The following is a 25,932-nucleotide window of genomic DNA, read 5'->3' as shown; positions in this document are numbered from 1 at the left end:
GTCGATTCCTCCTTCTCGAGGTCCTCGACGTCGAGGAGCCCCTCGACGTCGACCATTGTCTCGACGTCGATCGGCGGTGTCGCCTCGATGGCGTGCGCCGATGCTTGTCACTCCGTCGTCGACGGTGGTTTCCACAGCGGCCTCTCCAGGCCCTTCGACGTCGAATCGTCATGCCGTCTCGGCCCGGAGCCCCGGGGAGACGGGGAACACACCGTAGTCATCCCTCTCGACGTCGTCGTCGATGCAATCGACGCCGACGGAGACCAGGACCGTTTGCTGGCCTTCCTGCCTCTGGGGAGCCCCCCAGAGGCCTCAGCAGAGGGAACCTTCCCAGCCTGCCCAGACCCACCTGCAGCCTGCAGACGTCTCTCTTCAAGGCCTTGAAGCCTAATCTTCAGCCTGTCCCTCAGGGTCCTTGCTGAAAATTGCTGGCAGATGTCACAGTCTTCAGGGACATGATCTTCAGGGAGACAGACGATGCAGACGTCATGTAGATCACTCTTGGCCTTCTTCCTTCCACATGCTGGGCACTTGTCAAAAAGACCAGGCATTTTAGAGCCCTAAAAAGCCTGAACCAACACACAGGGGAGAAGAAAAGCACCAAGAAAGCTAAACTCAAACACTTTTATACAATAAAGTGAGAAAAAAATCCAATAAGCCCTTGAAACAAGGGAGAGCTCAATGCCAGGGTCCTGTTAGCAGGAGCCGGAAAAAAGAACTGAAAGTAAGAGGGACCTGCTATGCATTCTGGGATACTGGGAGAAAGTTCTGGAAAGTTCTCTTAAAGGCACAGTATCCTATTTAAGCCACATAATGGCAGCCTATGGGGCTTGTCTGTCCATGCCTTCCTCTCTATCATTCCAGAGTCTTTTACTGGTGGAGGCAAGTTTCTCAATGGTAGAAACTGCAGGCTGGGTTGTGTGTGGTGTTGTTTGGTGGAATTTCTAGTTGAAGTACTGGACAGTGTAGCCTGTGGATAAAGGCTGCATTATTTGTCTTTAAATTCTCTCTTAAGTGTCTTGCAGTGTCTGCATGATTTGACAACGTAAGAGATTATTTTTGATTGCCGGGGTCCACGCACATGGGAGGGACTATTCACTAGATTATGACTATACACAGAGATCCCCTACTACAGAAGGATAGGGCACTGCCAGGTACATTTATCTGCTTTCACAGCGCCAGCAGCTTTCAAGAGGTTGGGCGTCCAAACCTCGGTTGTATTCCAAAACGGCGGGAAGACAGGCGCTAAGGAAACCCACACACACCGGCCACACCAGGTCTAGCCCGGCCGCTACCTCGTACAGGTACCCTCGCGCCCCCCCAATCCGCCCAACGTCGTGGTATCACAATAGCACAAGGCCATTGCTGGGTCCGAGGTGAACATGCATGTCGATCCCCCGCGCACCTCAGCCAAAGCATGGGGGGAGTAGGGCGCAGCAGAGTACAGCAGATCTTCTCGCTCTCAATATATACCGGACGGCAAATCCCTGCAGGCAATAGTATGTGTAGGCCACAGTGCTCAGCTGAATCCTGTGGGTAACAGTATCTAGTCAGTCAGGCACTTCCCTCTCAAGATCCCCTTTGGGGGGGCGATATGGGGGGCTCCACCTGGTCTCAGGTCAGCCACAGCGCTGCATCACGCCACTGCACGCACAGCAATGGCATTTCAGAGGGCACACGAGACAGCAGAGGGCCCAAGTGTAATTTCAGGGGGGGGAGGAGCACCACCACACAGCCATAGTTCCAGGCGGGCCTCCACCACACCCGAATCTCACTGGATATGTATAGGGGAGTGTAGTTCACTCACAGCTGTAGCGCCATGTCACAGGAGGACGCCCAGGGGGTCAAAGGCTGCTGTTACCGACCTCACCACCACCGAGCCCCCGCATAGGCAACCGACGCTGTCCGGGTCACAGCCACGGAGGCCTGTGTCCCTGTGCCACCGCCCGCGCGCCATGCACGACGCAGGATTCGCTTGGTGCCCTGCAGGCCAACATCAAAACCGCCAGGGTTGGCGGCATCCAAACCAAGGGGACCCAACATCGGACTCGGTTGGGTCCCAGCAATGCGGCGTCACTGCTGCGGGCTCCAGATCTCTAGGTCGGTCCACAGGATGGCCGCCAGCCCGGGAGTGTCCGTAGAGCCCGCACCAGGCCACGTCCGGTCCCAAGATCGCAGGACCCCGAGGATGCTGTGTTGTGGGCAGCCACTGCACCAGGGTCCGCCCGCGGTGCCCGGGAATGCCACTCAGCTCAATCAGGTCCACAGAGTCAGTGGCCAAGCCCCAGCGAGCAGCGCCTCCGATCTTGCACCACCGGCGCGGGCGTGTCAGCAACGCAGCAATGGCCAGCAGCACGGCACGAGCCCTGCCTCGCCATCCGCAATTGGTCCCGGAGCGACACACCAGCCACTCCACTGGTCACCCGGAACAGAGACGGGATGTTGGGGGTATAATGTAGAAGCTGATGCACAGGATAAATGAGGGATTTCAAGTGGGCCCACGGAGCTCGACTTAGGCGCGTCTGCCATGTTGGACCTTTTGGCCATGCCCCCTCTTGAATCCACCTTTTTAATTATCCTATAATATGGCAGACTCAAGAGAACTGGGAGAATCGCTGGAGAAAAACCTTGATATGCTCCAGCTCCTACTGAAGGAAGTCCAAGAGATTATAGCAGTTCAAGCCGTTCTCGTTAGTAAATTAGGAGCAAGATTAGAAACACTAGAGACAAGAATCTCAAACATGAAAGACCGTCAAACAGAACTGGAGCAGAAGGTCTCAGATTAGGAAGATATGATCACCAACCAGACTAAGGTGAGTCAGATTAAACAGAAAGAAATGAGAAGTGTGAATATGAAACTAGAAGATCTAGAGAACTGCCCACACAGGTCTAACCTGCTGTTGGTAGGAATTCCTGAAATATGGGAAGGAGACTGGGAAATGATAGAGGCTGTTTCTAGCCTAATCGCTACTCATGTGCTTAAAGAACCTTCACTAGACTTATCAATCATAAGAATGCATACCTTTTGGAATAGTGGAAAAAGGCCTCTGACTATATTGGTTCAATTTCAGGACTATAAGATCTGCAAGAGGGTCCAGCGAAAGGCTATGCAACCTAAATCCGTAAATGTAGAGATAGATTTGTCTTTTAAACATTTACCTGATGTGTCTTATGAAACCTTTCGCTGCCAGTGAGAATTTGAACAGATGATTCATGAATACAAAACTAAGGGGGTGCAAGCCCAACTTATTCAACTAACACAGTAAAACATTCTATCGGTAGACAGATTCCAGATTTTTTCAAAGACATGCAAAGCTAGGGAATTTCTATCTGATTTAGGTAGTGCTTGAGGATGGTTGGTGTCAGGAATTGGGAATGGACTACTGGCAAGGGGACAGGTGGACAAAGCCACCAGAGGTGTCAAACCAATGCACATAAAACATGTGGGGAGGGCCCAGGACATCAGTGGCTTCACGCTTCTCAAGGGGTGTGAGGGTTAGTGGGGTGATTGGAGTGGACCTGATGGGGGACGGTGGAGGGGGATGAGGGACACTAAGGTGGAAGGTGGCAGGGACTGGGGAAGGGAGGAATAGGCAGAACTAGGTTTGTGTTGTTTGAGATGGAAAAAAAGTCTGACAAGGCAATTTGAGGAGATGGGGAATGCCCAAAGGAGACGCAGCAGGTTGGTCATTGTTGTATAATTTGCATATTCAGTTATTGGTGGAGGGTTGTCGGTGATCAGTCTTAGTGGAACTGGGCTACACAGCAAAATATAAAGGGAGGCTATATTTGCCTGATGTAGGAAATTTAGCCCAAGTATAATTCTGTTACAGGAAACTCACTAGATAAAGGGGAAAGAGGCTAATACGGTACACTCTTTATGACAATGGGATTCTTTTTTGTTCCTTGGCCAATTCCATAGAAAGGGGGTGCAATCTTGATAAAAAGGGGATGTTAATATTCCCCACTGATTTAAGATGGTGAAGGATATTGGGCAATGTTCCATACAGTAATAAACAATCGAAAAATTAATATTGCTTGGTACTAGGACCCGGTGAGTGGCGATCCGAGCCATTCACGAATGTTCAGATGGCAACTAAGTAATCTAAAGAGGGCGCTTTTAATGGAGGGGGATTTTAATTTTGTCCTGGATATCGATTTAGATTCCCGTAACAGTCAAAGGCTGTACGGGTAGAGAAAAAAGTAGAACATTTTTGAGTATATTTGCCTTTGTTTAGGAGTGAGAGATATCAAGAGGAAGAAAAACGAAAGAGGGAGAACTTACACTTATGTTTCAAAATGGTATAACTCTGCTTCTAGGATTGATTTGTTTTTAGTATTCCCCATTCCTTTCCATTTATGAAATTTGCTAGTGGATGTTCCCTTACCAACCAACAAACAAAGATGTGTGATGGCTCGAACAATTATACTGGAAAAGGATATAACTGAATTGATCACTTTGGAAATAGTGAGGTTTTTTTTATTTAGTTTTAACAACTCTCAGAAAACATTTCTAGTACGAGGGAGGAATTTAAATGTACAGGAGGAAGCAGATAGGGCCCATCAAGCATTAGGTATGAATAACATGGACATCTTAGTAGAGAGGTGGTGCAGCGCTAAGGAGGATATAAGAAATGTTTATCTTGAAAGGAAATAATTAGTAATAGGACCTTTCAACAACAGGTTGTGAGGAAGTGGAATTTATACGCCAGCTTTTAGCTTGGAGGGCTAATCAAAATGTGATTGCCAAAATCTGGAACACCAAACTAGGCAATACACAGAATAGCTAGAAGAAATTAAAAAGTCTTGCATGATTATCTGAATTTGCATAGCGATGATCAAGCTGGGAAACTAGCTTTAAAGCAGTAAATTGTGGATTTTCTTAAGGATTTACCATTGCCTGCCCTGACGGTGGAAGCAGCCTCTTTCTTACTCAAGCCTATATCAGAGTAGGAGGTTTAAGACACTGTAAGACAGCTTCCCAATAGTAAATCCCCAGTAGAAGATTAATTGGATTCAGAATTTTATAAGACCTTTGCCTCCACTCTCAGTGCTCTTATGGCCACTCATGTTTTATCATCTGCTCGTAGCGGGCAGGTCCTGGATTATTTCCAGAAAAAGGTTCTGGTTAGTCTTTTAAAGCCAGGAAAAACTGCCAATGTATTTGAGGTCCTATGGACTAACTTGTTGAAATCTGATTATAAGGCTTATTAAAAATGCTTATGGCCGGAACCTATACTCAAACATGTATTTTATGAATGAATTAATTGATGTGGTAACAGCGAACACTATTCTGATAGTACTTCTGCTGATAAGATGCTAAGAAGGCCTTTCATCTAGTAAATCGAGGAGTTTAGACTACATTTTGGGCAAATTTCAGTTTCTATCCCAGTTTGCGAGATCCATTAAACTATTATACCATGGAGCTTCGGCACAGCTGGTAAATAATAACTCTCCGGCAGGCCATATTTGCTTGAATTGTGGCACTCATCAAGGTTGTCCTCTCTCTCCTTTATTTGCCCTCTTCATCAAACCCCCAGGACAATAAAACCAACCCCTTGCAATGTTAATATTGCTTTAAAATCTATAAAATCGTGGGGGCTACAAAATTACTGAGGAGAAAAGTATGTCTTTAGTTCAACACTACTGCTGAAGTCCTCCACCCAGCCTTGAGGGAAAATAAAAGAGCAGCCCTGAAAAGGTATTTAGGGTGTTTTTATTCAGAGGAACCAACAAAAGTGTTTTAAAACTATTTTAAGTTAATGATGAGTAAGGCGACGAATATACTAGAATTATAGAATGGTTTACCCGTGTCAATTATAGATTGCATTGTAATAATTAAAATGTAAAATTTAGCCCTCCTTTTGTTCCTATTTTTATTGATGCACTGTAGGCTGGATGCCTCTTTTTTAATTTGTCAGATAGAATTTGCTACCACCCCTGCAGGAAGTGACTGACGTAGCCGCCAACCAGATGACTGTGCCCTGCTAATGGCACACTAAAGGGGCTTGAAAGTTGTGGTCAGACGACTGAGGAGAGCACTACTCCCATTGGCCAGGTCGTTCTCTTTTGGGCACATTGCCAGACCTCAAGGGACAGGGAGGCCTATTGTGTAGGCAGCGGAGCAGAGTCTGACTTAGCTGATTTGTGAAGCCCATGGCACAAAAAGGACAAAAGAGTTGGGGGGATTGCCTGACAGAAGTTGAAACACCCAAGGAGCATGCTATGACCCAGCCCTAATGGTCTAGGGCCAAATCTGCCTTTTGGCCAAACAGGTGGTAGTAGCTGAAAGGCATGTCCATCAAAGACATCTGGACAACTGCAGAGAAGCCACTGGACCTCATCCAGGCATTGTGTCTAAGTACAACGCTGGCTCCCGTAGCCCTACCTTTACAATCTGTGGTGTCCAGGCACGAGTAAATTATATATTTGGCTACATTCGGGCTTTCTTGAATGGTGTGGGCTAACGAAGCGTGTTTGTCTTCAGGGACTGCAGGTACAAATTTCACTCACTATGTCCCATAGTACGTGGGTGTAGCAACATAGCAAACAGTTTGCGTTGACTGACCTCAAGGCGAGGCTGGCTGAAGGTAATAAAGACTTTTTGAATGTTTTTATTCGTTATGACGCCCTGTTAGGGGGCGTGGTTGTAAAGGCTTTAGGGCTGACTCTACTGGTGGATGCCTGTATCACCACACTTTGAGGCGGTGGATGCTGTGTTAGCACGTCCAGCTCCATGGTAACAGGTCTATGGCAGCAGGTGACCTGTCGGTTGACTCTGGGACCAGAACATAGGGTAGCCCAAGTGCCCATGAGTGTGCAATGAGGGTAACATTGAAAAGCAACACAGGCTCGGTTGATACCTGGCCAACCTGCAGGACCTCTGTCAGAAGGTTTTTTTTTTACCTTCACAGTTGGGAGGTGAAGGTCAAGGACCTCAGCAGCCCCCATGGTCGCTGTAGCAAATAAAGTGCTTTCCTCTGATGTTAGCCTTGGGAGGAAACCAAATGAGTACAGGGTTAAGGTGATCAGGTCCACTGGCATCTTGTGGATCCATGTTCTAGTTATCATCATAGGGTGGGGCAAAATTTTCCCCATCCACCACGACCAATGTCGTCTCCATAAGGCTTCCTAGTCAGAGTCTGAGCCACTAAGTTGGTGTGATGTCTGTATGAAACAGGGTAATCGTGACAGTAGAGGCTGTGGGACAACAAGATCTGGACATGGTGTCCGTTGAGATGATGTCGGCTCTGGGTGAGGCACAATGATGAGTTGCGCGATCGCCTCAGGCAATGTTGGAGGTGGTAGTGTTGACAACTGAGAAACAGGTGCAGATTCCTATGCAAAGACAGCGCAGAGGGTGAACCCACCAGCAGTAGCCTGATTGGAATTCCTTGCAGATCCATTTGGCTCAAAGGCGCTGGAAGCATGCCAATGAAACGCAGCCTGGCCTCTTCAAATTTCTAAATCTGCTGCAACATCGCCGATGGACACAGAAACTTGGGGTGCATCGGGATCAGGAATGAAATCAGCTTCTCGTGGAAAAGGAGTGAGACCTTGAGGCAAGTGACGCCTTTGTACCTTCTTTGGAGAAAGAGGGGAGGGGCAGGGCCCACTTCGACTTCTTCTGTAACTTCTTCGACGTACCTGGAGGAGTAAGTCGCAGAAGACAGCGAGGAGGATCTGCAATGGGAATGACTTTAGGAGAGAGAGCAGCTGTGTGTCCTCACCTTCAACCTGGAGTGGGATAGATGCAAAGCTTTCCCGCTTTTATTTGGGTGTCTTGCAACACAGAGCTTCATATCTTGCTCTCCTGCAGACAAGCTCACTCATTCTGGTGGTTCTTGGCATACCTGCAGCCGGGACACAATCAGACTGCAGACTAAGAAGCGCAAAAAGATAAAAACAAGCAACAGGCCCTTTCCATCTATGCACCATAGCTCTGGAACAACATCCTAGAGTACTCATCAAGACTGCCTCAATGCTGCTCCGATTTCGAAAAAAGTTGAAGGCTCACAACTTTAAAGAACATTATATCTGAATGGATTAACCATTCACAACTCAGCTTCCTCTTCTATTAAACACAACTTTAAGGTTAACTTTGACCATGTAAAAGCACTACACTGCCTTTTGACTAGGTTTTCAACATAGAAATACCATATACATACATACATAGAGTAAGGCATTTAATGGAATGTGTGTAAACTGGCATTTCAGAATGAATATCCAAAAATTCCAAAGACATGATCAAGGAATGGAAATATGTTTTATTGCAAACTGATATATTGCTCTAGAGACTGGTATTTGTTGCTTTTGTTGTTCTCTAGGAGTGATGTTAGTGAAGTGAAGTTACTTGAACTAGCTTACTAGAGGACCTGAAAGTCACTAGCTCACTCTGAACTCAGTGTAAGTAACTGTGTACGTCTGGTAATTCTGTACTAATTCTTTTAAGGTGACAGCTTCAACCCTCATTAGTGAAGGAGAGATCTCAAAGGAACAACAAGAAGGTACAGGCATTATATGTTGCTGCTTTCGCATTACTTGTTCAATCCTTCTTGTTGGAGACCCTGCACAGTATTTGGTTGGAAATTGTTGAGTTACATCCAACCTGTTAGAAATGGGGATCTCTAGTTGGCAGCGGCTGGTGCCGAGGTCCGACTAGGCATCCTTCTTCCTAAATCAGAGTTTGGGGGCTACATGCTTTAATAACCCCTGCTCAACCCTGTGGTAACGTAGCACGAGCAGACAGGCCTATCACAGAGGCAGTGTGTGAAGCATTTATGACCATACACAATAACGCAGGGAAGACGCTACAAACGGACACCACAAGCAGTTATAGAAAAATAGTAATCTTTATATAGACTGAACACGAGGCTTAAAAGTGCTCAAGGAGCCACAATGCACATAATTACAGATTCACTACAAAAGCAATTAAGGCACTCAAAAAGCGCGTGGAACAAACTTAGTTTGAGACCGGGGTCCACGCAACCCGGTGGTGCACAATGTACCTGAGATTTAAAGGGGCATGGCACGCAGCCACACAAGGAAGCCATGATGATGACGGGGGGACGCGCAGCAGCCACAGCTCCCCGCTGTAGCGGTCTGCAGCCTGCACTCCCAATAATCCTGGGACGGGGCTTAAAGGTGGGCACCCAGCGGCACACGCAGGTGGTAACAAGATCCTCGAAGTATGGACTAGTGCGGGCACTCAGCTGCACAGCTCCTCAGACCACAATAACGATTGCGATGATTCTCGTAGGACGGCAAATGCGGGCACTCAGCGGCACAGCTCCTCAGTTGCAGCGGCCCACAATAGTGATTGCCATGATTATCGTAGGACGGCAAATGCGGGCACTCAGCGGCACAGGTCCTCAACTGCAGCAGCCCACAATAGCGATGGCGATGATTCTCGTAGGACGGCAACTGCGGGCCCTCAGCGGCACAGCTCCACAGTTGCAGCGGCCCACAATAGCGATAGTGATGATTTTGGTAACACAGGCACGAGCGGGCTCTCAGCGGCAACATTTCCTCAGCTGCGGCGGCCCACGATAGTGATGTGATGACTTTCAGCCTGCGTTCCCCGCACTAGAACCAGAGGCTCAGGAATTCTCAACAGAGGCCTCACCTGCGGGTAGAGTTCACCTCAAATAGGAATCCGGACAGCTGATGGGTGAAGTCTTATGTTCCTGAGACTTAGGCAAGAAGGAAACTCAAATCAGGCCCTTGGGTAGTTGCTTCAGCAAGAAAGATGAAAGTTTCAGACTCCTTTCCCTCTAGTTACACGGACAGAGGTTCGTCTTGACATCCAGAAGTAACACCCTGTGTAGGGAGTTTTGCACAGATCTTTATACCCCAAAAGACTTTGTTCTCAAAAAGTCACAAATCACTGAACCCAGCCAGAACCAGTTTGGCATCGTCCTGGAGCACTTTGTTTACAAGGCTGTGTCCTGCCTTTCAGGAAGAAGGGGTCTGCCATCAGACGCACAGTGGGAGGTGGAGCCATCATTCACCTTGCCAGGCACAGCCCGGCTCAGATCAAAGGGTCACCCCTCCCCATATTCCAATTGCAGATCTCTCTATTCAATCCAGGTCAGGCTCAGCCTGTCTGGACCCTCCAAAACCAGACTGCCAATACACATAACAGCAGAGAACACCGGAAGGTTTAGGCAAGAACATACCTACTTCCTAAAAGTGGTATTTTCAATCACAGAATATAAAAATATTCGTCACTAAAAGATGCACTTTAATATTCGGAGCTGAAGCATACTAAATTCGACTTTCCTATCATGCTCCTTGGGTCAATCAGGATTATACCACTTCATACAGTTAATTTACAATAGGGAGCATTCGCGCTGTGGCACTGAATGGCAGTGGCACAGCTCCCAGAGAATCCAACACTAGCAAACACAGAGGAGACAAAATCAAAAAATGGGAGACCCACGCCAAAGGTGGCAGGTCTAACACAACCAGTTATGGCAACATAGTGAGATGATGGGACTAACATTTCGTGAAACCCCTAAAGAAAATAAAGTTCCTGGCTGTGTGTGAGTGGTAAATTAACTTAATTTAAATAAGTCATAATTTGAAATAGCACTCACTGTATTCGGCAGGTCTGCTTTCGGACTCAGCTGCCTGGGACAGATGCACAGGTTTTTCCGGCATACGGGCCAGCTCCTCCTCCTCCGTCAGGTCAATGCAGTGGCTGTTGGGCATGTGGGTGGAGGAAGGATCTTGGTTCCTGACTGGAACAGAACAAAAAGCAAATAAAGTTGTAATGTACAACAGATTCTATTTTCAAAGGAAGCAGTATATATAGAAAGCATAATATAATATTTGGAACAACGATGTGTTTTACAGATATATCATTCCCATGCTTTTATATAACTTGTACATTTTCTAAAAAAAAAACCTGTGACAAAGTTAGTTGGAGATATCAGCCAAGACCACTAAGGCCATTATGGCTTCCAATATGTGTTATAAGACAAAAACATCATGAAACATGAATCACACACAACAGAAGGTTTGAGCAAAAGAACTATGTCTCACAAGCGTTTGTGGGACATTAACTATATGATGCTCTTTTGTTCTGACTCCTAACAAACTACTGAAATTGGTGTTGTTTTTAACAACTTTATTTATTACGTTTTAATCTCCAACAGGTCAGTTGTACACAAGTTTACAAAACAATCACCAGTAAGCCTTTTCTCGAAAGGTGGAGATCTCCAGCGATACATCAATCAAGCACATTAATAATGATGAGAGGAAATACAATGAAATACAAATCATGATAGCGAAGGCAGATACCTCCACCAGCATACCATGTGTAAACATAATAATAAAGATTTTACATCATGAATCACTATCATTATCTGACGTGTCTGCCTGCTCACTACCATTTCCTGTTATATTAGGTCATTTTCTGCATAATTCTCTCCACAGTGAGACGTTCTCCGCCAGTTAACTACTGAAAATTAACTTGTTCTGATAGATAGTTTCAGAAGACTAGTGACAAGACCAGCTTAGGAAAAAGGTAATATTCCAAATGTAACCTCTTAAGGAGTAAGTCGATAACTAACAGCAAATAATCATAAGAAACATATGGGTATTATATTCAATTAAACAATTAAATAAATATAAACATTTATGTGGCTAGCAATAATTTTGCTTCAGTATTTGGTGTATTATCAATATGGTCAAGGTAAAAACTGCATTTTGATTGGCCGGTTGAGATACAAACAGGAGATTCATATCTAGTACCTGAGACAAGCCTCATTACAAGGACAACCCACATCTCAGTATTCCTTCTTCCCGTAACAGCTACGTGTGAAGATCACGAAGGTCTAATAGATAAGTAGAAAGGTTCACGAGTCTCACAGAATATGTCTGCAGTAAGAGACATGCTGCAGTGGAAAACAGTTTAAGAGTCATTCACTTTCCTGTGTAGAAAGCCGAATGTGTAAATGAAAATGGATCTCTTTTCCACTGATGCTCAAAAGATAGGGGTAGCCAGGCTTACGGAGGGCGCTCACCGAATGTTCAGGACCCGGTAATACCCTAGTAACATAGTAAAGATGTGCTCTAAGACAAAGGCTGGTGAAGTAGTGTGGCTCACTGGTTAGAGGCGGCAGACCCGAGAGCAGAGGACGGCCCGGGACCAGGGTTCCATTCCCGGCGCGGCAGGTTTCTGGACCAGGGTCAGCGGACTCGATAATTCTCTCGCCTCGGTGCCCACTCTGATCAGCGATCACACTCGGCAACTCTGGGCATCAGCTTGCCTCATCTTCACTAACGGCCCCACCAGACCGCCGGGGATGCCTGGTCTCACCCTGGAGATACCCATTAAGGGACCATCTCTCAGGGAAGCCAGGAAGGGTTTCGCAGCGGTCGAAGCGCCATGGGACCCTACGGGTAAGTAGTGCGCTATATAAATGCCAATACATTTACAATACATAAGACAAAGGCTGGCTACTAAACAATCTCAACACATGAACCCCTGCATAGTGGTAAACGTAATCAAAAACAAAGAGAGTCCTGAGCACTCAAAAAGTCCATCATCAAATTTCCAAAGGATCAAAGGTTCAGGTATTCTTTATTCTCAGGTATTTTTTATTCCATATTCATCTTGTAGTTAATGTAGCGATGATACAAAAACAAGCAGCCAACACGTGTTTCACCGTATGGCGAATATGCTTATCGACTTCCGCAGGGCGACATACTGAACCATGTAGAGTAGGTCCGTGCAAAGCCAATAATGCTAATCGTGTTTCCTGGTAGTCCCATGAGTCATGTTAATACAGTGTTTAATTTTGATGTTGGCACAGGTGGTGTACGAGGTGAAATGATTATTTTTAATCCTTACATGCAGGTTTTGATGACAGGAATGGGAAAAAGGGATAGATGTTTCCTGTTTTGTAGATGCGCTTCAGTGGCTGCTAAATGTAGCCATATGGAGGTGTATGCTAACTTCTCTGTTTGCAAATATGATAAACTAGTTGTTCTGTTGAAGAGGATGGATTATTGTTTTGTGATGCACAATAGTGAACCAAATGTTTCCATTTAGCAGTTTGGCATGCTCTTGTGGTTTGTCTTATGGCCTCTTTTAAAATCGACCTGCATCTTGCGTTAGATATAAGTAACCAAACTCTAAATCCAGATGCCAGATTGAGCTGTTAAGTGTTTGCATGTTTCACCGTTCCCCCCCCTATGAGTGGGGAAGTTTGGATAATGGGGTAGCTTCTCATGAGGTACTAGAGATATGTCTAGTAGCGTTGTGTACCATGGTTGTCGAGTCCATGTGGGTGCTATGAGTTATAAGGTTAATGAAGTCTGTCTGAGTTTCCTGAATATATACGAAATGAGTGGGTGAGGCAGAAAAGCATAAGCAAATGTCCCTGAACTGTTCATCCATAGTGCATTCCCCTTGGATTGAGGGTGGGGGTGCTTGGATGTGAAGCGTTGGAATTTTGAGTTTTCAACGGGGGGAAGAGATCCATTGTTGGGGTACCCCACGGTTAGAAGTACTGTTGCAGTAACTGAGCATGTATTTCCCACTCACTGACTTGTTGCTGTGTCCTGCTTAGCAGGTCCGCAATGGAGTTGTCCTGTATTGGTATGTGTTGCGCTAGGAGGTGGACTTTGTGACTATGCCCATTTCCATATTGTTTGTGCTAGGTGTGACAGTTGAATGAATGGGTCCCTCCTTGTTTCTGAATGTAATACATTCCTGTCATATTGTCTGTTCATAGAAGGATATTTCTCCCGGTATGTTTGGTAGGAACGCCTTAAGAGCCATGTAAATGGCTAACAGTTCCAGAATGTTGTTCTGTGGTCCAGTGTCCCTAAACCACACTGCCCTTCATATGAGCACCCCAACCCATGAGTGATGCCTTGGTTGTGATTGTCATTTTCCGGATTGGGTCCTTGAATTGATAGTGGCGTGCACTTACCAAAAACTGTAGATTCTTGGGATGTGCTAGGTGGAGTGGGATGTGGAAGTATGCATCTTTCAGATCAAACGCAGTAATTAAATTGCCATCCTGTAGTAGTGGTATTAAGTCTTGTAGTGTCACTCTATGGAGGTGTTCCGACAGTTAGTATTGATTGAGGGGGGCGTAGGTCTAGGATTGATCATAGTGAGACATCCATTTTTGGTTTGGGGAGTAAAGGGCGTAGACTCCCTTGTTGAAATGTGTCCTTGGGGCAAGCTCTATGGCCCTTTTTTTTTTACTAATAATGCCCTTACTTCTTTAATCAGATGTAGATGCTGTGATTTAGTATGTGTCTTTTTGGTAAGATATTTGGTGACTGCCGAGTTATTTCTAGGCAATATCCTTGCCTGATTATCTGTAGTACCATTTTATCACCTGTTTTGTGTTTTAAACTTGTGGGTTTCCCTGCCCATGATTGCTTCCATTTAACGTGTTGAATTGTGGGATTTGCAGTCAAAACTCTGTAGTTTATCCCTCTCATTCCTGGTGACATTTATGAAGGGAGAGGCAACTTCTGGCTAAAGGTAGTGGGAGAAGTAAACATAATTGTTCCTTCAGGGCCAGGAAGTCTTAAGATATAAAATTGCTTTTTAACACCTGGAAATCAAATCCGAACCTATATGACAAATAAGTATCCAAACAACAACTCATTTTGAAGGCCTCACATTCTTTATTATATAGGAATATCAGTCTGTCCATTGTAAATAGGAGATCTGGGTGCAAATAGCTAACTGCGACTTCTAAAACTTTCTGTACTCAAATTAAAATAGAAGTTTAAAAAAATGTATTTCTGAAATATGTTGCTATTTTAAAATTAAGGAGGAATTAATCAACAAAGAGTGATGGCTGTATGGGGAAACAGATGTAGAGTCTCACACATTAACTTTTTTTAGCCCTTCAAAATATATTGTGCCATAAATTACTAAAAACATATCCTTTCCATCACATTACATGTTTTGAACCCACTGAGCTCATATCTGCAAAAACTCCTAAATGCTCATTCAAGTTTGCCTGCTCCATACGAAAGTTTTTACATTTAACAATTCCTATTTCAGCAACATGGCATACAAGGGTGTCTCAGTTTTGTCATAGCTACAGAATGATAGCATGCAAGTTGATCATTACAACTAATTGGTGAAGCTAGAGTAGAACACAAGGGAATCAACTTCACAGACTGCAGCTGGTGGAAGTTCATGTTTCACTCAGCATGCCATACCTTTTTATCTCAACTGGATGAGGAAGGTATGTGAGAATTCATAGAAAATTAAGAAGGAATGTTAGCACATTAGCTGTTCAATAGAACTCAGTGGTAAATTGGAGAAGGATATTGAGAAATCAATAGATGGACTACTACTTCTTTTGGCAGTACATGTTATGCTAAGTGTGGCAGACATTATTCTCATCAGGATTATATTTGTTAACTTAAAAAGTGTCTTCCTTTAAGCTTTAGACCACTAATCATACTGTGACGGGGAGGGTCGATGTCCTGATGAAAATGAAATGAAATGAAAAGCAATTTATAACGCGCAACTTTGCCCAACGGGCGTCAAGGCGCCTAACCAAACATTATACCTAATAAGAGAATCAGAAAGACATGCTACTGATAGGCCTCAATGAAAAGCTGCGTTTTTAATGCTTTCTTAAAGAGGGCCAGAGAAGGTTGTGCTTTTAACTCGGAAGGGAATTCATTCCACAGTTTGGGGGCCATAGAGGAGAAGGCCCTTCCACCCCATCTGACTCTATTTGTTCGGGGAACGGCAAGGAGATTCTTAGAGGCAGAACAGAGGCTTCTGCTAGGGATGTAGGGGACCAGGAGGGAGCCAATGGCTTCTGAACCTACACCTGCTAGGGCACTGAAGACCAAGAATACGATTTTGACAGTGATCCTAAGATGAATCGGGAGCCAGTGCAAACTCTTCCTAGCAAGAGTAGCAGAGGAGGTATTAGAGACGCCCAGGACAAATTTGGCAGCTGCATTCTGAACGGTCTGCAGGCGTAGAATCAGGCTCTTATTGATTCCCGAGTACAGTGTATTACAGTAATCTAACCGTGATGCCAGAAGAGCCACCACGCTCTGTTTACGAGCTTGGGGGGAAAGATAATGGGCTATTTTTCTAAGAATCTTGATGACTCCCCAACAGGTGGACACAGTCCGGTTAACCTGCTGCGTCATGGCCAGTGAAGTATCAAAAATCACTCCCAGATTACGGGTTGATTTAACAGGCATAGACATTTTCCCAGGGAAGGGGGGCCACCTATCACTGGACCATATGTTTTGTTCTTTGCCGAAGATCAAGACCTCGGTTTTCTCTCCGTTCAGCTTCAATGAATTTAAAATCATCCATTCGGAAACTGCCTGCATGCAGTTCCTGAAGCTGAACGCGGAGGTACTCACAGAGTGGGAGAGGGACACCATGATCTGCGTGTCAATGGCGTATGACACCACCTCCATCCTGTGCGATCTTACTAACCTAGCAAGTGGGGCCACATAGATGTTAAAAAGGGTCAGACTCAAGGCCGACCCCTGTGGGACCCCACATTGCACAGGTTTAGCAGGGGAGAGGAACTCTCCAAGCTTGACCCTCTGCTCTCTATGGCTGAGAAAAGAAGACAGGATGCTCAGTGCTGGGCCCTCCACCCCTATCTCCTTTAACCAAGCTGTTAAAGTCAAAGGAGATAGGGTGTCAAAAGCTGCAGTCAGGTCGAGTAAGACCAGTAGAATGGTCTGGCCTCGGTCGACCTTTGATCTAATATTGTCGACTACCACCGTGAGAGCTGACTCGGTACTATGGAACTTTCTAAAGCCGTGCTGTGATTGGTCCAGAAACCCAGAGACCTCCAGAAAAGAAGTCCGATGCTGATTGAGATGGCTTTCAAGCATTTTAGCTGGGGCAGGCAGCAACGATATAGGTCGAAAATTTTTAAGGATTTCCGGGTCCAAAGTCGGATTTTTAAGCAGCGGCTTGACTATGGTCTTTTTCCAAACAGTAGGGAAGAAGCCCTGGGACATGGCACAGTTCATTATCTCCAACGGAGGGGGCAGCAGAGTTTCCCTGCATTCTTTCAGGATCTTCAGAGGGCAGGGATCCAGAGGCGAGCCTGACTTGGTTCTATTTAGGAGAGAGTCTAGCTGCTCCAGTGTAAGGGGTGGGAAGTCGGACAAGACGTTCGTGGGAACTTTACCCCAGCAATCTAAGGGGGGTTGGGTCGAGAGAGAAAGGGGACTCAATTGGGCTCTCTGAGTTTCCAGAGTATGATAGATGTCCGCAATTTTAGTATGAAAGAACTGCGCGATCCTGTCGCACAGCTCTTGGGAACTTGTGATGGGATCAGGGGTTTGTAAGGAACATAGAGAGTCAACGATTTTAAATAGATCCCTCGAGGAAGTAAGGGACGTAGTAAGCTTAGAGAAGTAAGCCTGTTTTTCTTTGATGACCCTTATCTTGTAGTCCACCAGCAACAACTTATGTCTTTCTCGATCCTTAGGATTCCAGGATGTTCGCCATAACCTCTCCTGCCTCCTACAACTCTGCCTTAAGAGCCTAAGAGGCTCAGTAAACCAGGGGGCTGATGGTTTCCGCCTCGCTGAATAGCGATAGGAGGCAGGAGCCAGAAGATCTACTGCTCGGGAGATAGAGTTGGCTAGCTCCATCGCAGCATCGCTGGCATCCTTAACAGCTAGAGTGGTGTTCTGAGCTACAAGGGAGGTGAGAGAGTTGTTCGTAATACCCCTATAGTTTCTTTTAAGTTCCCTGTTCGTGAGCCCATGACACAAGGAAGAGGAGGGGGGGAATTTGAGTACAAGAGGCACCGCCAGATGGTCAGACCATACCAGGGGAATGGGAGGGCCCGTAGAGGGTCTGGGGTCTTTGGAGAACACCCCATCTAAGATGTGGCCGGCCAGATGGGTGGAGCAGTTTACCTGCTGGAGAAGGCCGCAGGCGGTCATAAGGTCCACTAAAGAGAGGGTATCCTTCAAACAAAAATCATCTAAATGAAAATTTAGATCCCCCATAACCGTAAGGTGAGATTTACCAAAATAGGGTTCTAAGATTTTAAGGAGTTTGTGGGTGAAACTGGATCTTGGTCCAGGGGGCCTATAGATAAGGAGGTCGGAGAAAGATACAGAGGGAGAAGAAGAAATCGAGAAATGAATGGCTTGAAAAAGATCTGCCGGAGAAGAGAGAGTCGTAGTGCGACAGACAGCCGAGGTTTTATAAAGAATCGCCAACCCTCCTCCCCTGCGACCTACTCTATCCAATCTATTTAACGCGTAGCCCTCATAGATGGCGTGCAAAAGATCCGGACCAGAGGATTCAGAAGCCAAGGTTTCAGTAATAAAAACCCAGGAGGGGTTCCTGGCAGTAACAAAATCATGGAACGCAATATTGTTTTTGATCAATGACCTAGCATTGATAAGGAAACCTCTTTCCATATGGGCAGTAAGTGTAGAAGGTGTTTTGGCCATGATGCGATCTTTAGAGCGGTGGGAAAGAGAGGGCTTAGTGTTGCATGAAACCGAGATTGAACGCGAATGGTGGTCGGCGGTGCCTCTCTCACAGACTTATATCCCCTTCCAGCAGGACGATATCCCATTCCAGCATGACGAATGGATCCCTCATAAACAGCCTTTATTGAGTCCCGAGGAAGAACAAGGACAGGGCTCCTTTAACTGGGGTTTCCTTCAAGACGAAACCCCTCCCCTGAGTGACGTCACCGCATCTGGGCCGTAAAAGGAAGGAGAACCCCGGAAGAGGACGGACAGCGTTTCCCTCGAGGAAGGAGATCGGGAGTGGAGAACAAGGACGAGAAACCAGACTAGAGAGGAAGAAGCAGACGAGGAGGATTGGAGGCGGAGTACCGACGGCATAGCAGAGAAGCCAGGAGGGCAACGGTATCACGAGCCGCCCTGCCACGTTCCCAAGGGAGGAGCGTGGCTGGAACAGGTACGGGGCAAAGTAGCGGGTTGGGTGGGGAGACGAAGCCATCCTACCGTTTGAAACCCGTTCCCTCCGAGTATTGCCTGACCGCCTCTATATAGTTCCTGTACAGTTTAAATCCCCTCTCCCTTTATCACGAGCACCAGAGCACAACACCTCGCCGATCCCGTGTGGCCTCTTAGAGCACTTGGTTTCCTCACCCCCGGTCCTTGTGATACTGTACGAGGACAACCATCCTAATCCTTTGTTGTTTTGTTTATATTTTGGGTTCGACGCTCGTGTCATCTGAGAAAATATACTAGCAACCCATTCATTCTGGATCAAGACGGATCCTGCCGCATTCGCAAAAGAGAGACTCACAAGCAGACAAAGAAGAGTGTTTACAAAAATAAAACCTTCTCTCAAACAAACTGGTAACCTCTCTGACTCTGTCTCTGATGCCCCGCCACACATACCTTTCATGAAACACATGAGAAAACAATTTCCCCTCTCAAAGATGGCTCATTAAATCATTACAGATGATCAGCGTTCTCAGAGGATGAAATCACCTTACAAGTGACCACAATTACTTTGGCACCACCAATAAATAATGTATTTTTATGACTACATTCTTTTATTACCCATTCTCTATGCTCGAAACCACACATGCATTTCAATAAGACATAAATGGTGGAAACCTTTATAAAAAATAAAATTCAGCAGGTGATCTTCATGTAACCTTCCACCTAATAGTACCATGAAAAACACAACATTAAACAACTAACTTAATGAATTTACCCAAATGGTAAGAATCGGGTTTACAATAACAATACCAATATTATCCAAGGGGAGTGCACTACAAACTTGTTGTTGACATGGTGTTGATGAGCCATCTGATTCTACCACAGTAAATAAACACCTGGGACTATCCCCCCGATAAAATTGCCTAATACTTTTAAGGCAAAGTCCTGATCACAGGCAGCACATATATATCATCATCACTACAAAGCTAAATGACAGTATGTAGAGGACTGTGACAAAGTAAAAATTCCAATGGTTTATTCTGAAACCAAAGACATACCACTAAGGTTTTGTAATTCCCGACTGTCCAGATTGAGATTCCTACGTGCTGAATCAGCTGCCAAACGAATTTCTGGATAAGAATAAATGCAACAGAAACTGGATGAGAAACAAAGTATTGGCACCATTTAGTATTAGACATTCATGAAAAGTGCCAAGAGTAGAAATGAGATCAGCAGACTGAAAACCAACAATATGCAAAAATCATTTTTTTCTAACTAAAAACAGGAATCTATCTTGGAACATTTAGAAATCAACAGAAGTAGTTGCCAAAGGAGGGTTAACAGTTTATGATAACATGTATTTATCAAAAATATAAATATAACATTTCAGATGCTAAAACCACAAAATCATACTGTTAAGCAATTCTCTGAAAAGACAGGGAACAACAATATGAAGGCCTTCAAAATGACTACACATTTTCACATCGAATAGGGCTCGAAATTCATGTATAAGATAAAGATAATTCCAAAATGTTTGCATATGAGGTGCTAGGAGGAAGAGTAACAAGCATTGGCATAGCCAATAGGTCTCGCATTTGTGACCTTATAAGTGCTTAGCCATGCAACAGTTAATGTTGTTGCACCAAGGATATTGTGCGGCATAACCCAAAACTTATAAGGTACCAAAGGCGAGACCTATTGGCTTTGCCAATGCTTGTTGTATGTTTACTTTCGGTCTGCCTTCTGTGCCTCGTACTCTGAGTCATTTTGATAGTGGAAAAAAAGGTCCCAGGCCCTAAAAAATGAATGTTGATGCCGCCGACATGCAAACATATTTCACCTTGTATTATTCAGGTTTCATGGAGGCATGGCATCACTGGTTGTTATGTTTAAGTGTAACCATACCACAGCGAATCTCTTTGCATTGAATTTAAACCATATTTTTAGAAATCGGTAATAATTGTTTGTCCTGTACGATATATTTTATGTATCTTATCAGCAAATAAACATACGGATTACAATTTTTTTGCATTGCTTATTTAGTCCATTTTGTTACATCTGTCAGTAGCATGATTTTTTTCAATTGTAAAACGCCAAATTAACACTATACAGACAAATTATATATATATATATAATCGTCTTATTGAGCTCTGTAACCATAGCTACTTTTTCTTGAGATTTCCCACTGCGATCCCATTGCTACCACAAACAAGCTATTAGCATTATACATGACAATGCCATTTATTTAGGTTTTAAAAATGAAAACAAAAATAAAAGGCATTACGAGAGTTCAAGGTATTGGCATTATGAATGACCATGCCATTTATTTATGTTTTAAAAAATGAAAACCAAAATAAAAGGCATTGTCATTTACAATGTCAATAGCTCAAACTGGTGTCAATGCTAGACCTATTGCATTGCAAATGCTTGTTTTTTTTTTACTTCAGCAGGCCTGTATAATTGCTGTTTATCTAACATCTTTATGAATGTTAATTCTCTGTAAGGCAGGCAGCGGCCCAGTGCTGCTGTTCCCCGGGGGCCGCAAGTAAAGGCCAGGAGAGCCGCAAGCGCCCCCGTGGAAGTATTTTGAATATCACTGCTCTGTAGAGACCTCCTCCCATATGGACTATAGCTATGCCATAAGCACAGAATACATGTGTGGGATCTAATGGAAGCAACCCATCCATTAAAGGGGCTCACAGTGTGCATGTCTCTTAATGAGGAAACCTAATGGTGTGAAGACGAAAACCCTCACCAATCCTTAGGTAGCATGCTTCATCATTGGGCTCCTCCTCACACCACGCCCCAAGTGGTGTGAACTACAACTCACCAAAAATGAAGAGGAGCACTTTTGGTTGTATATTTGCATTTATAGCGGTAAACACCAATGTGAGATGGCTACCGCGGGTTTCAATGCAGAGTGTGAGATCAAGAAAATTTAAACTGCTAAAAATGCCACTCTGTGGACAGAATCAATGAACTGGGTGTCCCCTAGAGACATATTAAAATGTAAACATGTAATGTGACTTCAACACGTTCATGATACTGGGGTCAACATGTTTCTGCCAACTATTACAACTCTACGAAGAGATGTGTGGCATTCGCCAGGACCTAAATCCTATCACTCTGCAGGTGTTATTAAAATTAAGGAGTGCACCTACTGGGTGCGGACTAAACATACAACCAGTATCCCACATTCAATATTGCTTAATCACTGTTGTCAGCATTTGCTAAAGTTGGGTATTTCACCTCAACTCGCCGTACCTCAGACAGACTAAATCAGTGCTTAATTTGAGCCAGTGGTTTCCGATGCGCAGCACTTGGATCTCACACCGACTCTAGTGACAGTCCACTACATGATGGCACAGACTTTAATTCTGAGAAGAGCACAACAGCTTTTAAGACAATATACATTGAAAAGGAATAATACCAGCCTCCCACGCCATTATTATAGCTTAGTATGACCTAAAATACTCTGAATTGTCACACTTGCAGGAGTGAGATTAGGTGTTATATTGATAATGTCATCGGCAGCGCTGGCAGGGGCAATGTGTGGTGCAAGCTGCAGTGGCCTTCCTAGAAGGGCCCTGGCATTTAATTTTATTCAAATTAAGCACTGCTAAAACCAGGGCTTTAACAGTCCCCAGCGCAATCCGATAAGAGTGTCTAGAGCTATGCCAAGCCAAGCTCTGTAGGAAGCGGCTCACATATGGACTCTCGCTATGCCAAGCTCTGTAGGGATACTACTTTACATGTGGTTAGACGGTGTAGTAAGCACTAGATAAATGCTATTTCAGTACAGTTCAATGCAGTGGCAGCATAATCTTATCAGCTTTTGCATTATCCTTCCTTCACAAAGGAAACAAATTGCTACCTTTGTTGAGGACTCCAGGCGTGCTTGCATGGTGCTCAGAAAACAAAGAGCTTTCTGCAATCCTCCAGCACTCACATGCACACTCAATACCTGCTGGGAAGGTGGACCCCCACTTTCTTGTATAGAGTCTGAAAATCCTGGATCTCACTGAAGTATACAAAAAAGTGATGGATAAAATACTTGAATTCATCTCCGCCACCAGTGATTAATCAAGCTGCATCCCAGTCTATCGGGGAGTAGGTCAAAACATGTCCGGGGTGGCTGGTGCCTGGGCTGGCAGTTCGGGATGGACTGCTCTTATTAGAGCAGCACCAAAAGTGATCTGTATAAGGCGGGCTTCTGTGTAGAATGACACAGGCGGGGCCCAAAAGCCTGGAATGCAGCTCAGAGCAATGACCAGTGGCTGAGGTTAATTCAAGCTCTATTTTCCATCACCTTGTTGATTTAACAAATCCTGGACCTCAAGCACTCAAGCGTCAGTTTGGACAGAACTGGTGAGTGGTACAGAGACTCTGAACTAACATCGGGCACAAGCTCAATAACATACTAAAATCAAAGGGGTTAGGGTTAATAAGGGTCGATTGCACCAACCGCCTGAAATAACGGGCCATAGTCCTTATCTTTGTGATTTAATTCGAGTTTAATCATCTCAAAATATGGATTAGTAGCACATATGCACAGCATGTCGCGTGCTCCAGAAGGCTGAAGGGTTAAAACCCACATGCTTGGGTTTGAAGTAGGGAAGATGCCACAGACCCTAGCACGCTCTGCTCCTCAAGCAGGAAAGAATTGTTTCAATGGCAAGCAGACTAGCAGGTCGACTTGAAGGGGGCTCGGTGGGTGCAAGGGTAAGGCTTTAACATTAGGAGTTGGGATTCTGAGAAACAGATGGGCTGCATTTGTAACCCACCCCATGTGTGCCTGGACAGGAGAGAAGCCTGCACGCAAAACAATGACGCAGCAGCCAGTTTGCTTAGAGTCTCTTCTCCGGCAGCCGCCTGTTTACCCAGCAGTGCAAAAAAGGCAAAAGCTGGAGACCCATGGAGACTGCGGCCTGCACCAGCGTCAACCCAAACGTCGAACTGGACCTGAGGATTTTGTCAGGACCGAAGGCCTGCGCGCTCGATTAAGTTCACTTTCGGAGTCAGGCAATGAACTGTTAGAAACAAGCATTGGCCGCACAGGATCGCGGGGGAAAAATGCTACAGCCGGCCACAGCTTGGAGTGCATGTGCGCGAGTGGTGCGCGCGCAGCAATAATCACGCCATATGGCGCCTCTGCTCAAGCGCGCGTCCGCGCACATGCACTGCAAGCTGTAGCCGGCAGTAGTATTTTTTGAAGCCCTTCTTACTTAAGGTCTGGCCAAGCGCTGGGTCAGGCGAGACCTAAAAAACTGAGTTTTCATATAAGGAAGATGCACCAAGTAAGATACTTGCAGGCAGATGTACAAAGGCTTTCAGCGTGCACAAACCCCCTGATTCGGACAATCGGAGGCTTTGCGAACGTTAAAACACTTTTACTTATGTGCTAAAGCATTTAGCGATACAGAAAAGATTTTCTGAATGGCTAAATATTTTTAGAAATGGATACTTATCTGGTATCTGGAAGGTGTTGTAGGTATCCCTTCCAAATACCGAATGTGTGGTATAAGAACAATAGTTACTTACCTGTTATCTGTGGTTCTCCAGTATTGGTGTCTTTCATAGATTCACATGCCTGAATCATTCCCCGTTGTCGGAGTGGGAGTCTTATGGTACATAAAAAAGCAATAATATGCCTATAAGAAATCAAAAACTTTGTTAATAATCAACCAGGAAGTAAAGTAGCCCTAAGCTACAATGCAAAAACTTCCACACCTATAAATATCGTAGTCATTTTTTATAGACCAAACTGCAGCCAATCAGGCGACAGCACCCACTAGAATGTTCTCCCCAGAGGCTCAGGCTCTCAAATTTTCTCGCACAGGAGTGAAAGCAACATAATCGCCTGAAAGAGCCTCGGAGGGGAGGTTGGCGGCTGCATGTGAATCTATGGACACCAATACTGGAGAACCACAGATTACAGGTAAGTAAATATTGTTCTTCTCCAGTATTGGGGTGTATTTAATAGATGCACATGCCTGAATCAGAGTAGATAGCAGTACAAAACATTATGCTCATTAGACACTACTCATATCACATTATACATGCATGCTTAGTGAAATAGACTAACATGTAAGAATCAGCGTCTAAAAAAAGAGCAAAGAGGAGGAGGTAGAACAGAGGCTCACCTTATTTGAAAAGATTGCGTAGAACTGCTCTTCCCACCGAAGTATCTGCATCACTTGCAATGTCCAAACAGTAATGTTTGGTGAAGGTATGCCTGCTGGACCAAGTTGCTGCTCTGCAAATCTGATGGAGAGGCACACCAGCGAAGAGAGTGGTAGAAGAGGAGACCGCTCTTGTAGAATGCGCTCTTGGCATAGATTGTAGAGGTCTTCCCGCTTGCTGGTGACACAGGCTAATCGCTGAGGACACTCACCGGGCTATAGTCTGCTTGGATACAGCGTATCCCTGACGTAGTCTTCCATATGCTACAAATAATTGATCTGTTTTCCGCAATGTAGCAGTTCGTTGGAGGTAGAATTTGAGACATCTCCTGATGTCTAGTGAATGCAAGGCCCTTTCTGCCGCTGTTTGCGGATTTGGAAAGAATGTCTTTAGAATCACCGGCTCATTAAGATGAAAGTCAGAGGGAACCTTTGGCATGTAGGTCGGATTGGTACGCAGCACCACTGAATTTGAGGTGACTTGCAAGAAAGGAGATTTGGTCGTGAACGCCTGAATATCACTGACCCTTCGTGCTGACATCAGTGCTAAAAGTAAAGAACCTTCCATGAAAGGAACTTGAGATCTACCTTATGAATAGGTTCAAAGGGGTGACGCATGAGCTGAGCGATCACCACATTTAAGTACCAGGAAGGAGGTGGACGTCGAACAGGAGGAAACATCGGGAATAAGCCCCTAAAGAATTGCTGAATTATTCTTGATGAATAAAGGGAAGTAGTTCCGTCCTGACGGAACCTGGAGATGGCTGCCAAAAATACATTTAGAGTGGAGTGAGATAGACCCGATCTATCCAGATGAAGA

The 25,932-nt window shown here is 45.1% G+C and overlaps 1 protein-coding gene across 1 annotated transcript in view; it reads right to left on the bottom strand.

The window, feature by feature from the left end:
* Positions 1-25,932, bottom strand: part of LOC147685096 (uncharacterized) — a 1,199,247-nt gene that overhangs the window by 95,117 nt on the left and 1,078,198 nt on the right. The window contains exons 35-36 of the mRNA XM_086940986.1: positions 19,989-20,060; positions 10,599-10,742 (exon numbers count right to left, since the gene is read on the bottom strand). Of these exons, the coding sequence (XP_086797112.1) occupies positions 10,599-10,742; positions 19,989-20,060 (216 nt within the window). The remainder of the gene's footprint in view (positions 1-10,598; positions 10,743-19,988; positions 20,061-25,932) is intronic.

This window comes from Lissotriton vulgaris, chromosome 10, assembly GCF_964263255.1.
Source record: "Lissotriton vulgaris chromosome 10, aLisVul1.2, whole genome shotgun sequence".
Taxonomy (NCBI): Eukaryota; Metazoa; Chordata; class Amphibia; order Caudata; family Salamandridae; genus Lissotriton; species Lissotriton vulgaris.
This window is presented reverse-complemented; position numbering and strand designations above follow the sequence as displayed.